The sequence below is a fragment of the Leiobunum rupestre genome, chromosome 5, assembly GCF_980474605.1.
Source record: "Leiobunum rupestre chromosome 5, qqLeiRupe1.1.hap1, whole genome shotgun sequence".
NCBI classification, from domain to species: Eukaryota; Metazoa; Arthropoda; class Arachnida; order Opiliones; family Sclerosomatidae; genus Leiobunum; species Leiobunum rupestre.
Window position 1 is genome coordinate 36,937,990 of NC_143388.1, and position 13,590 is coordinate 36,951,579.

At 35.2% G+C, this 13,590-nt stretch overlaps 1 protein-coding gene across 1 annotated transcript in view; it reads left to right on the forward strand.

Annotated features, from left to right (window-relative positions):
* The window catches only part of LOC149944392 (uncharacterized), a 30,815-nt gene extending 19,932 nt beyond the window's left edge, over window positions 1–10,883 (forward strand). The window contains exons 2-6 of the mRNA XM_090176337.1: window positions 5,719–5,880; window positions 7,175–7,355; window positions 8,130–8,341; window positions 9,695–9,990; window positions 10,673–10,883. Coding sequence (XP_090032463.1) covers window positions 5,821–5,880; window positions 7,175–7,355; window positions 8,130–8,341; window positions 9,695–9,990; window positions 10,673–10,883 — 960 coding nt within the window. The 5' untranslated portion in view covers window positions 5,719–5,820. The remainder of the gene's footprint in view (window positions 1–5,718; window positions 5,881–7,174; window positions 7,356–8,129; window positions 8,342–9,694; window positions 9,991–10,672) is intronic.
* The last annotated feature ends 2,707 nt before the right edge of the window (window positions 10,884–13,590 follow it).

The window sequence follows — 13,590 nt, forward strand, 5'->3', positions numbered from 1 at the left end:
ATCAGCACCCTCTGACACACTTTGCTCCCCTTCCTGACTCATTTCACTGTTTGATATTCCACACAATTTATAAAAGGCAGTATTAAATTTGCTAATTCTCAAATCGGTAGAATCGACTGAAGAAACGTCAATTGCGTCAGTCCGAACCAAACCAATGCCAACAGGCTTGATTCCCATAAATCGATAAAAAAAAGTAAATAATTTAATATAAAAAATTAATCCCAACACAACTAAAAGAACAAAATTAAATAAAGTAGATTAAAAAATAACTGCAACGCAATTACGGAGAATTACCAACTCAACTAAACCTATCGTAAAATTAAAACGAAGATCATTAGGCTAACACAACCAACCCTAAAACAGCAAGGAAGGGGGCTTCACCGCTAAACTACCGAGGCCGCAAAAACAATATGGCGACCGACCAAACAAGAGACAAAAACTACCGCACAACGGCGGAAATTCATAAATATGAACGAAAATTACCAAACATGAGGTCCACCAGACTGCATATCACACAATATTAATAATAAAATAACCGTTTACCGTTGCCACCAATTATGTAGCCACACTCAATATAAGGTTGGGGTAACGTGGCCCAGGAGGCTTAAGGTGTGACTATACAATGTTAAAAGAACCAAGTCCAAGCTTCACCGTAAGCCTAGACTAGAATGTATAGATAATAAGGAACGGACTCACAGCTGGTATGACAAACGTGGCGTCCCTTGGTGCTGGGCATTAACCAGTAAACATGTCGGGCAAGATGCAAACAAGAGCTTCTATACCGGGCGACTTTAGGATTGGGAATGACGATCTGTCTCGGACTCGGTAAAGCAGCCGACGGTAGCTTAGCTGTAACAGGGCTACCAGCTCATCCCGGACTACCTTAAAAGGGTGCCTGACATGGCTACAATATACCTTACGAATTTCCAAGGGAAAACGTCGGAAAATATTCGTAAGAAAATATACCTTACGAATTTCCAAGGGAAAACGTCGGAAAATATTCGTAAGAAAATATACCTTACGAATTTCCAAAGGAAATCGTCGGAAAATATTCGTAAGGAAATATACCTGAATAATTTCTAAGGAAACGCTGTAGGGAAAAATCTTAAGAGATTATCCGTTAGAATAGTTAAAGAGTTTCTTAAGGCATCAATGGTAAAATGTCCGTTAAGGATTTACTCCCAACAACACCTTACAATTCCCAAGAATTTTCCGAACAATCCCTTAGAATGTTTTCGTAAGGGCAATTAGCACCTAAACAGTTGCGGAATCGATCTTTTGAAAACTTTCGGTTTGCAACACCTCGTCATACCGCAAATGTCCATTTTACGTTAATTCAGCGCGAAATTACCTTTTGTATCTTCCCGGAGCTCCTCTGATCAAATTCCTATCCCACAAAATATGAGTTAACCAGTTCAAAACGCCCCATTATATTTATGACTTTTCGTTTTATATTTGTTCGGTCTTATACATTATGATTTATGCGTTATAATAAACTAACTAATTAACGTGTCGCACATTTAGACCCTACGACTAATTATGCTAGACTCTCTTATTTATGGATCTAGTTTAAGCCGTGTTTCGACCAATTCTTTAAACGGTTGTAACATTTTAACTATTGGTCAGAATTCAAATATGGTTACAGATTTTCTAATTAAATCGACCCCACAGATTATGAAAATGCCATAAAATTATTAATTAACCCATTTTCAAAGAAGTTTACTAAATCGGAAATGAAGGTTTTTGGTGAATTATAGATCTGACCTTTATTGTTTTGAGAAATTGATATGTGCATATTGTGGAGCTTAAGCCACGTTTTCAATCACGAATTTTCCTTAAAAAAATTACGCTTTCGCGTCAAAACCAACCGCGAGAAGCTTCTCTATCGGCTTTTTTGTCACGCGAAGCAGATATCTAAATATATTTGATATATGATTATTCTTAAATAAAAGTGCGTCAAAAAAGCAAAAGCGAAAAGCCTGAAATTTATCGTAATTGAAAACGGGGCTTAATACTTATCTTTCTGATAAGTCTACAACATCGCTTCTAGCTTTTGTAGAAATGGATTTAGACCGGCTTTAATTTTGAAATTATAACAGGTCAAGACTTTTGAAACTGAGTGTACACAGTTATATCACCATTTAGTGTTTCATGCTTTAAAGGTTTTTACCAGAGAGCACTTGATGGTTCTTTATTATTCAGGAATCAAGTTAAATATTCCACATGAGATATATTTTGACTGGAAAAAAGGTAATCTGTTTTAACAGTATAATATATCAGTTAGAAAAGTAAACGTGTACCATTTAGCATAGGAAAAACTAATTTCAACAACACTTGAGGTCTACCAGAAAGAAATTTGGTGTTATCCCACATCCTGAGTGTTGCAGCTATTGATTACAAGGCCAATGCTTGACATTTGGCTGCCTTCGCCTTCTCAGACTCTGCTTTGGAAATCTTCCTTTGCGATTGCGCCAGATGATAACAAACCTCAAGTTGATTTTCCATCAGTGCATTTTGGTTTTCGAGATTTTGATTTATCATCTCAAACCTTTGTTGAGCTATCTCATATGGCCCAGTTGCACGCAGCCGTTGCTGCCTCTGTTGGTTACGCCCTGTAATCAAAATATACAGCAATCATGTTTAAATAATTGAACCATAGTTAATTATACTTTCTCTGTGCAGCTGACCTCACAGGATTTTCTCCTTGGGAGAGGGCTTCGTGGGGATTGCTGACTAGCGGCAATAGGGGTGTTAAGGCTTGGAGATCTACGGGGTAGAGGAGTGCGAAATGTTCCTTGAGAATTACGTCCAGAAAAAGATGAACGTGTGAAAGGGATTGAATATGGAGGGGCTATTATCAATGAAACTGCAGGGCTACTCGAAATGCCAGCTAATGCAGCATTCATTTGTTCAATCAAATCCAGCCCAAACCCTCCTTCTTCGACCTCAGGGTGGCCATAGGTCCCTCCGAGCCCAATTACTTTGAGGAGGCGCTCTTTTAGTTCTGAAAGTTGCCCAGGATTTTTGATACCTTATTCTATTGCTTTTTTTTATCTTTAGGTCTTTACTCCTAGTAAAGAACTTCTATTCCGTCATCGTCTGAAATATTAATTTATCTAATAAAAGTAAACATATGTGCTACACTTAAAACTAACCTTCTTCCACTGCTTAACATCTTTTGAGGCACCCCCTCCACAAGCATTAATCTTCTCCCCTAGCCTACGCCACATAGTGGTATACGCATCATTTGTGAAAACCGCGTCAAATTTACGAGAAACAAACCGTTGATTGCTCTCCTTAAACGGAACCATAATGACCTTTTGCTTTTTTGTCTACCAACGAAGCCACGAAAAACAAAAATGACAACTGCGAAAACGTAAACAAACGCAAAAATAATACAGTAGCCGACATAAATAAATAAGCGTGATTTTTATTGGACTATTAGAGGGGAGCGTCACCGGATGTTGACGTCACAATTCGCCTGGCGGTATTTTCGTTTTAACTACACTTCTGATAGCGACAGGGGGTCAAGAATAAGGTTCCAAGCGAATGTCGGATGTCGGTATGTGATAAGGCGGAATCGTTATGTCGTAACCGAGACAAGAATAGGCCCCCAGGTACCGGTGGAAATTGTCAATGACAAAAACCTTTAATTAAAAATTAAACAAAGCTTTTATCACCAATTCTTTCGATCAGTTACATTTATTTCATTTTAAAGTATTAAATAACATTCTTTTGTCATATCTTCTTCTAGGAACTTTTCTACAACCTTCTTTGTTATTTTTCTTTAGTATTAACTTTTGATTCCTTTTGTTTGGCCCTTAACTTGCCTCTATTTAAATTTCTCAACCGTATGTGTGGTCTTTGCCTACGGTATTGAGGTATTTTCTTAGGAAATTGTTTTTATAATTTCACTTGCTTAAGTCTCCCTGACCCCGGCTCGGTAATAAATTGCTTTCTTTTTGGTATCTATCTTTTCGTCTTTCTCAATAGCCTCCATATCTTCCATTTTTTTTCATTTTATAGAAAACTGTTCCATAATATTTTCCAACATGTCTTTGAACGTCTTCAAACAAGAGTTGGGGCATTTAAGCCCTCCTCGATCTTGGATTTCAGTCCATTTTTTTTTTACTTTGATGAAACATTTCCTAGCTGGGTTTCTTAGAGAGCCCGTCCAAATATTTTCTTTTCTTCCGTATTCTTGTGACTTAAAAGATTGTTTAGCAAATATCCTATCACTTAAAAGAACACATGGTCATCATCTGAAATTTTATTTTCTTGATCCATTGTTGCATTTGATTCAGTTGTAATGTGTAACCCAGCGTTGTAAAGAGCCCGTAGTACTGTATGCATCCCGGTGACCTTATCAGCATCCTTAAAAGAGATATGTTATTTCAACGGCTTGTTTAAATATGGAGAAAGTAAACGAATTGACTTATTACGGGCATTTTAAAATCATGATGAAAACTTAGGGTTTCGGTATAATAAATACTCTTGCTAATTATTTTATATTCCGAGTACAATTTATCAGATGCAGTTTCAGTCTGTAAAAGGCGGAGAATTTTAATGAAAATGAAATATAGCATCAAATTTGCTTCCAAATTAGTGATCCATCTTATTACTTCAGTATTATTCGGAGTGACTGGAAAACCAACTAACTCGGATTTCACCGTTAGCATAGCTTTATTCCAAACATCGTGAAATACAACATCATACGATTTAGCCGAAAGGCATTTCGCATTAAATTAAACAATTGTTGTAACTACTACATAGAATTAGGACCTTACCATCAATATTCCAATTTTTATTTCTGCATTTGGTAGAGTTTCCTTTGCCTCCGGAACATTAATAATAAAGACATGAAAAAATTAATATATCTCATTATATGGTTACGAATCAAAATTAACTTACGATTCATTGATAAGTTGAAAACTTAATCTTGATAATTTCTCAATATTTGATATACTTTTCTTCGGCTTTACTTTGGCTTTCTCTTTATAAGGAAAAGCTTTCTTCTTTGTAGGAACTGGATTACTCGTTGATGCTTCTTCATGGTGAATTAAGTCTGATTTCGAGTTGACTGCTTTTGGGTTTGATGAAGAAGGTTTTTTTGATTGTTTTCTTTAATGGAGATGCTTTTCTATTTGATGATTTATTTGGAAGTTCATTCTGAATCAAACTTTGATTTTGAATCTTAGTCAAAGTCAATTACTTTCGTAACGTTACTCCAATTGAAATCATCGTCATCGTCATCGTCATATAAATGAAATTTATATATAGCATTAAATTTCACATTTGAAACTTTACATTAGGTTTAATCCATTGTTCAAGTTTTTTGTACTTAAAGGTTTTTTATTACTTCAGGTGGGCCAAATCAGCCAAAGCTAAAAATAATTTCTAAATTAAATGAAAATTTCGTAATTGAAAGGCTTACCTGATGATAAATCTGAATAGGAAATTTCTTTGGCATCGTTTGATGAAGCAAACCTAATGTTTCATAAGTATATTTCGAAAACATAATAAATTTTAATCATCAACGTGGTAACCGTTGTTCAACATTCGTCTGCTTCCCCGCTCTTGCCTAGGTCACGTGTGGCGCATCAAAAAAAAATATTACATCCGTTTTGATGATTTCGGGACAGGTATTTTGGATGTTTCTAGCTCGGCTGAATCCATGATACCAAGAAGCTAATTTCTAAAAGTGAATACTGGTTTCAGGGCTACGATGCTGTAATCTTTGGATCGGACATCTCGTACGAAAAATTTAGAGATGTAAATTTTTCTACTCCATTTTATCAAGAGAACAACATTCTATTGACTATGAACCCGAAGAAAGTATCGAAAATAACATTCTCGAAAATTTTCCCCATCGATATTTATGTAAGTTTTGACACATTCAGGATATATAGTACCAGAAGTATATAATGTACCGCTTCAGAAAGAAGTATCCATCTAAGATGTAAAAATAAATCATTGTTTATTGGTACTTTTCCTGCCAATCTACGGAAGTATCCAAATGCATCACGGTTAAAATTTACAGCAAGTATAACTCCTTCATGACGTGGTAATACTGTACTGACAACGTAAGTACAGAAATTGACTTATTTATTATTCCGATGAAGCAATTTTAGAAAAAAAGCATTACAACGAATTTCCCTAAATGATATTTATTCTTTCGAAATTTATAAAAATCTTCGAAAGCCTGGGTAGGTAAATGTCTTATGCAGTAATTAGCGGTATAGGAAGATGAATACTTCTTAGCTTAGATATACAGGGTGCCCACTAAAAACGATCAGGAGTTAATAAGGGAAAAGCTAATTTTTTTAGGAATTTGATATTTTCAGATCGCATAGCACTTGCAGGGGGCCATTATATGAAAAAAACTCAATGACCTTGAACCATGTCCCCGAGTTCATTCAAATCTCTTTCGAGAGCCGGTTTCAATTAGACATGTGTTTGCCATCACATTTTATGCCTAAGTGGCTCTGAACTGACGTACATTGCCCAATAGGAAGCCAAGAAAATAAACACCCAAAACAATTAGGTCATAAATAAAAATGATAGATGATCATGCTTAGGTATTAATAATTTAGAAAGTACTTGTGCTACGGCATCGAAATTTTCAGGACAAATTCACTCTGCTAAGATCTTATTCCATGAAAACTCGGTTGACATTGAACCAGGTCTTCAAGGTCATTGTAACTCGATAACCTTTAGGTTTGGAAGGTCAGTTGCAATTCAAAAAGTGTTTGCCTGCAGTTTTTAGATCCAAATTAATTTTAGCCGACCTATACTGAGCTTAATTCAAGTAAATTTTAATGTTGATAATTAAACATTGAAAATTTTTATTTATGATCTTCTGGTTTTTGGTTTAATTTTCTTGACTTCCTATTAACCAATTTACATCGGTTCAAAGCCACTTGGACATAAAATTCGATGGCACACCCCTTTCTAATTATAGCCGAGTCTCTAAGCCTAACGGTTCTCGATAAATATTTTAAATCACCTTGATCTAATGACCCCCTGCGATTGCTATGCGATCTGAAAATATCAAATTCCCAGGAAAAATAGGTTTTCAATTAATAGCTCTGGATCATTTTAGTGGACATCCTGTATGTTATATACTTCTGGTAGTACTGATTATCTTATCTGCTTATCCTGTGATTTCTTCTAGAGTTTTCTTATGGTGATGTTATCGTACTTTGTGACTTTAATTCTGACCCGATCTGAGATATACGAGATGTACCATTTGTCACAAAGCCATAATTATCGGAGAAAACAGAGAGAATCTTGTTTATCATTATCATACTTAAGTCATAGGTTTTGGAACATTCTACCATCATTGTTTTTGAAACGTAATGCCACATTTCATACCTCTTAATTTCTATTAGCTTGTACCTGCAGAGAAACTAAGGGATTTCCTGTGGATATGCATCAAATATCTACTCTGGTGTCTTGAATGCAATTATTGTTGCACCTAAGACCAAAGTCATCTAACAATTTTTATTTGAGGTGGTCGGGCTTTTCTGCGGTGGTGGGCGATGGCTAGCCTTTCATGCCACGCGAGTCATCAGCCCCCTACACTCACTAATACTATTTACTTCAAGCAGTTTATATTTACATCGATATTGTAGAGAAAAAAATGATTCCAATAGACTTTATTGGAATTTTATTTAAATTAATAATAATAATAATAATAAACGGCTAAGCTAAGACCCAAGGAACCGCACAGGCCCAAGTCAGCTAGTGACTTGTCAATTCAATTACTAGTGGCCGGATTGGATTGCGTACCAGGGTGGTGGCAAGTCTTTCAAGGCACCGGAACCATCAGCTCCCTACACGTACTATTACCGTTAACCTCAGCAAGTTTTTAAAGAAAGGGTATTATGGAATTGGTTTATTAATTTGGAGGACGAAAGCTTTGTAAATTACCTTCTCTGTCAATGCCAGACACCGCAATCATTCATAAAGTCAAACTAGTTAAAAATTACAGAAATACATTACATAGCCATTTTATTTTTAATGCACATTGCATATCATTAAAAACAGCAAAAGCGTATTTTTTACTTCATAAATTTACAATAAGTTTAACACAAATAAGCTTAATGACTTTTTCTGTAATTTTTCAGCTGTCATTTTGAAACCACGTCCGACTTCGGCAGTAATCTCCTTTGGTTGTTGGTTGATGCTCTGTTTCTTCTTGATCAATTATTTATTGAGCTTCAAATTATCGAATATATCAACTTCTTACGAGACGATAGATAATCTAAAAGATTTAATCAATCATCCAAATATTGTACCCATTATAAACGAAGAACATTATTACTTCCGAAAACTGAAAGTAAGATATTTCTATTTGAATTAGCCTTTCAGATTACATAGAGCCACGGTGGACCCAAAGCAAGAAGCTCATAAACTGATAAAAATTTTGTGCTAAGCAGACGCTTTGTGATTTCTCGCTTGCTAAGTAGAAGAGAATCTGGCGGGTAATGAACTTCTCAGGTTGGATTTTTGTATCCTGAAAATTTTTGTTTCTAGCAGCTTATTCACTTTAACAATTATAATGACCATTGCAGTGTACATAACCTTTTTTCGAAAGCTGATATAATTTAAGTTTTGAGAACAAGAAATTACAAATTAACAAGGAGAGTACCCGAGTTGTTTATTGTCGATTTTGTTCAAAGTCGTTCGTAATGTAGATATATATGAGATATGAAATTTCCGAAAAGGAGACGTTGCAATACCCATTCGATTTGCCATGGCAACCGAAAATGTTTTTGACCAATTAAAACAAAAATGAGATAATTTCCTTATTTTAACCAAATATTTTTACCTTTTTACCCCTAAAATGTTCCAATTTACTCAAACTTGATGAAATTTATCTAAATTTTTTTCAAATTACCCACTTCGTGATTTTCAAATTAAAAAAAAATCGTACAGGGTATTGAAACCGAGAAAATCCCATGCTTTTTTAAATGGAGATTTTTGTTTTAAGTGGTCCAAAATATTTTCGGTTGCCATGGAAAATAAAATTGGTAGTGCAATGTCACCTTTTGGGAAATTTCATATCCCATGAAGGTCTACATTACGCCCGACTTTGAACAAAATCGGCAATAAACACCTCGGGTACTCTGAGCCTCTCCTTGTAAGTATTTATCTTTTGTTATAAAAGATGGCGCGTCAGTCACTGCAGACCCAATTACTTAAGTGGTTTAGAATTCCTACAACTCTAGACACCTCGTCGATCCTATAGGAAGCTACACATGTACACTTGGAATATAGAAAGGGTTCATTACTTCCGAGTGAAACGGGCGGGGCTTAAACTTCATCGATTGTAAATTGTAACAAGTATTTTAAAAATCATTTACAAGCCACCTCAGAAATAAATAGGTGGTACTTTTTCTTAAATGTATTTATTTAGGAAGTTACGAAATAGTAAATAAGTAATGTTTATTTATGTGTGGGACAACGCTTAATGCCGAATATTTACCAACTTAGCGTACCACTGCGCGAGTAAAAACTTCAGTTAAAACCACGACCATCGCTAATGAAATAATTTGGGCTACCACTGTCTTCTTTAGACAATCCAAGAATACACATCCATAATTTCCAGTTGACTCTAATATGCATAAGCTTTTGATTTATTATTTATTGAATTATACCTTTGATATTAATTTTCCATTTTGTGATTTAGGAATCCTATTCAAGTTTAGCAGAACAGGTCATAAAGCAATCTCGGAGACTCGGAGGACTCATAAGCTGGAAGGACCATGACGGAGAGATCCGTAGAATAACAAGCAGCAGAAAGGACTTCGCCATCATGTTCGGCGCCCCATTCAGCTACAGCAACGCGCCGGACTACTCTATTCCGAACATTGAAAAGGGGAAAGATTTCGTTTATTTTGGCCGAGAGATCATCGTACAAACTATGATGGGATTTCCATTCAGTTCAGCGGTGGAAACAAAGTGCCTCGAGATTCTTAATATACAGTAAGATATCCCAAGTATCAGTAAGTTTTGAATTTGACATATTTGTACGGTCGGCGTTCTTACTCTCAGAGTCTCCTTGTTGGAATTTTAAAATAATGAGGGGTAGTGTTCTAAAACATCTTTATTTGATCTCAATTGAACAGTCCATTGTGATCTAATCACCATCAAAATGTTAAATTATTCCAATCATGAATTTTGCAATTTATTAAGATAATTTTCTGCAAGAAAACAATAAAAACTATAGTTGTTAAATTATTTTAAATTGTCAATATCTTCAATTTCTAGAACGTTATAAAGGCATTCTTTAACCCTTTAATTTCCGTCAATGGAAATTACTCATACACAAAAGGAAAACTAATTTTAATTTAATTTAATAGTACACTAATTAAAGGATAAGTATATAGTTAATAAAATTGAGTGTAAAAACCATGATTTTGAAGAAAAAACTAGTTTCTTCATCTTTATATAAATTTTGTATTTTGCTTCAAGCCACACAAAGTGAGGCTTTCTCGGGGGCACCTTCAAATCGACTTATTTTAAAACTAAAAGTGGTATAGCCGGTTTAGGCTACCCCTAGTGCCGCTACTAGCGCTATTTAGGGTAAGATCTAGTTTTATAAAATCTTTTAATTAAAGAAAAAACTAATAAATTTCTGTTAGCAGTAATGATTATCACTTTATAGGCTGTACAGGACATTCGAAACCAAGTGCTTGGATGTGATGATAAATCAAGCCAAATGGAAGTGGATTGCCTACACTTGGGTCTATCAATTAGAAAACGACGTAATGTTGGAAATGTTCGAAACCGCTTCGTTATTTGTTTTGTATTTTGGCGGACTATGCTTGGCATTTCTAAATTGTTTAATATCTACTATTTTCTTAGATATTAAATAAAAATTTAATTTAATTTTACACAGTGATATTTAAAGGGACACGAGATGATTTAAATATTGGGGGTAGACTTCATAATCATGTGGTTTAGGAAGCGGGGCGTGATGGTAGGGCAGGAGCTATCTGAAATTCGTTCTGCATGTTTCACACACTTCGGTAGAGCTTAAATTGAAAAATATTTCCCTGCATTTTATGGTACTATCGATCATGAGAAATGATTTCAAAAAGAGAAGCAACGTGCGCTGTACGTAAAAGTATCTTGATTCATTTTAAGCTAAAGTGTGCGGCTGTCTCATGGAACAATGACCTGTATGCTTTATTAGAAATCCCTTTGGTAAACGTTTCTCAAAGCCCGTACTTTATAGCCATATAGCTTCAATTATCCTTGTAAACTTAGTATTAAATCTGATGGAAGTCAATTTCTAAAGAGAAATGGTCGACCTTTCTATATATTTTATAGACACTTGAATTTTTTAGCGTAAGATTCAATTTCAATTTTATATCATTATAAACGATAATGATCTTTCCCGGTTATGTCATTGGTTCCCTAAGACCTACGTCTTCCGACGCGTGTTTCCTTCCCCTCTCATGCTAGTTGAAATTGAGACCATGATGTCAGCGGTTCGTCTCAACATAGTCATGCTCCTGAAGCATAAATACATATGTTATTGGTAAGGGTAATTAGCACAAGTCACCTTCTGCCGTTAACAAATATTGATTGAGACTGAAAGGTGTGTCCTTAAAAGAGACTGGCGGCAATAGAGATGCCAGTGATCGAATAAGGAATTGGAATACCAATAGACCACGGTGGCATAAAACAAAGAAAGTGTCACAATCTTGGAATGAATCGGCCAAGTGTGGTGCATCGCTACACATTATATATGTACTCTGATTGTAGAGGACGCATAGTTAATATAACGTCAGATTTAGACTGAAATGAAAGTGGCTACTTGGAGTATGCTTCTTTGAGGCAAATAATGGTGTGGGTCATTGGAGGCCAACCACCCCAAAGGGTGGTTGTTATACTTCCGCCACTGGTGTTTTTCTATATCCCTTAGACTCCCACCGTTGGCTAAGCCCCAAGTCATTGTGAAGCAGGATGGGAGTAACGAAATTGTCCCACCTTCCCAGTATGTTTGAAATTGAATGGGCTAAAGAATAGGAGTGAATGATGGCTGAAAGTTTTAAAAATGAAAATCTATTTTAGAGCGTTGTAGAACATTTGACGGTAATTACGTTAATACATATTCAGAAGTTTTTGTCAAAATTTCAATTCCGGTGTGCTCAATTTTTCTATTTAACAGAGCGTCATTTTAAAGATACAAGATCACAATTGTTAAAGTAGAAATTGCCTTCTTAATGACACAGTTTGTTTTATATTATTATAAGGTTTATAAGATTTCTTATAATTTAGAGATCACCCTTTTCAAGTTGGATATCACCAATTTGAAGGTCGAAATCTCCATTTTCATATTCGAGTTCAACACTTTGAAGGTCAAGTTCGTTAATCACTAAAGTTTAAAACGCAAAAAAGACGACATTTAGAAGTGCAGAACGCTTCCCCTTTAAGCAAAGTACGTATGCTTTGATACGGTCAGTCGTTAGGACACGTGCACCACAGAAATAAAGCACGATTCAAATTATAAAACAGTTTTTTTTTTTCAAAAAGTTACGAAAACTTTTCCAATTTCCATATGATTTTAGAAAATATAGCGAACGTTTTACACATATAGTAAAATAACCGCTGAGAATGATAACACATGGCAGTTTATAGTCTTCAGGATTGCGTTTTTACTTCTATAGCAGACACATGTTCACGGTTATACACAATGCACTATACGAAATGAAACTATTGACATAAATGTCCATACTAACGCGCAAGGAATCCAGGTAAAGGTAACACTCATTTGTTCTCTATTCGCAAAACCATTCCAATGCTCTAGCACTTCAACAATTGACAGGCGTATTTATGCCGACGTATTTTATGGTGTTTTCATGTGCTAATTGAATTTTAAAATCGGCCAATAGATCAATCTCGATCAATATATGAATTGTATACATGTATACATATACATATATGTGACATATATTGATAGATAAGTTGTATAGAGTGGAAAGCTCGCTAGTAGAAGCCTGCAGGGTGATTGTAGGGACATGGGAGGAATCAAATAGAACACCTACAATCGCTGCTAGATCAGAGACAACAGTGGACATAATGAGTGGAAATGGCGGTCATGGCGTTGCTCCCGTTTTCACGAGGAACTAAATCTGTCGAATAAGTTGGTTTTCTGCCTATCCAGTGTAAGAGAGTAAAGTTGGAAACCTAAATGGACAGTATAACAGATAATATTGTGGGTGTTTACATGTAAATTTGGTGTAACTTACTTTAAATGTCCTTACGCTTATATGAGCTCCTTCCATCGAATTTGAACTAAAGCTTGGACGTACAAAATCAGATACGCCACTCTTAATTTGATACGTCTTCTTGTTCACTATAATTGAAAGTTAATTGTTGAAAAACTGTCGCCGGAAACGTAAGATATAAGCATTTGAATAAAGTAACGTTTAATTGGGTCAATATCATAAATAAAATTGCTGAAATTTAAAATCAAAGCTCTAGAAATTCGAAATAAATTTCGTATTCTGAGACATAAATATTAATTGGATTTTATTGTCATTAAAAATAAGAAACTTTGAGGCATTTGATAAA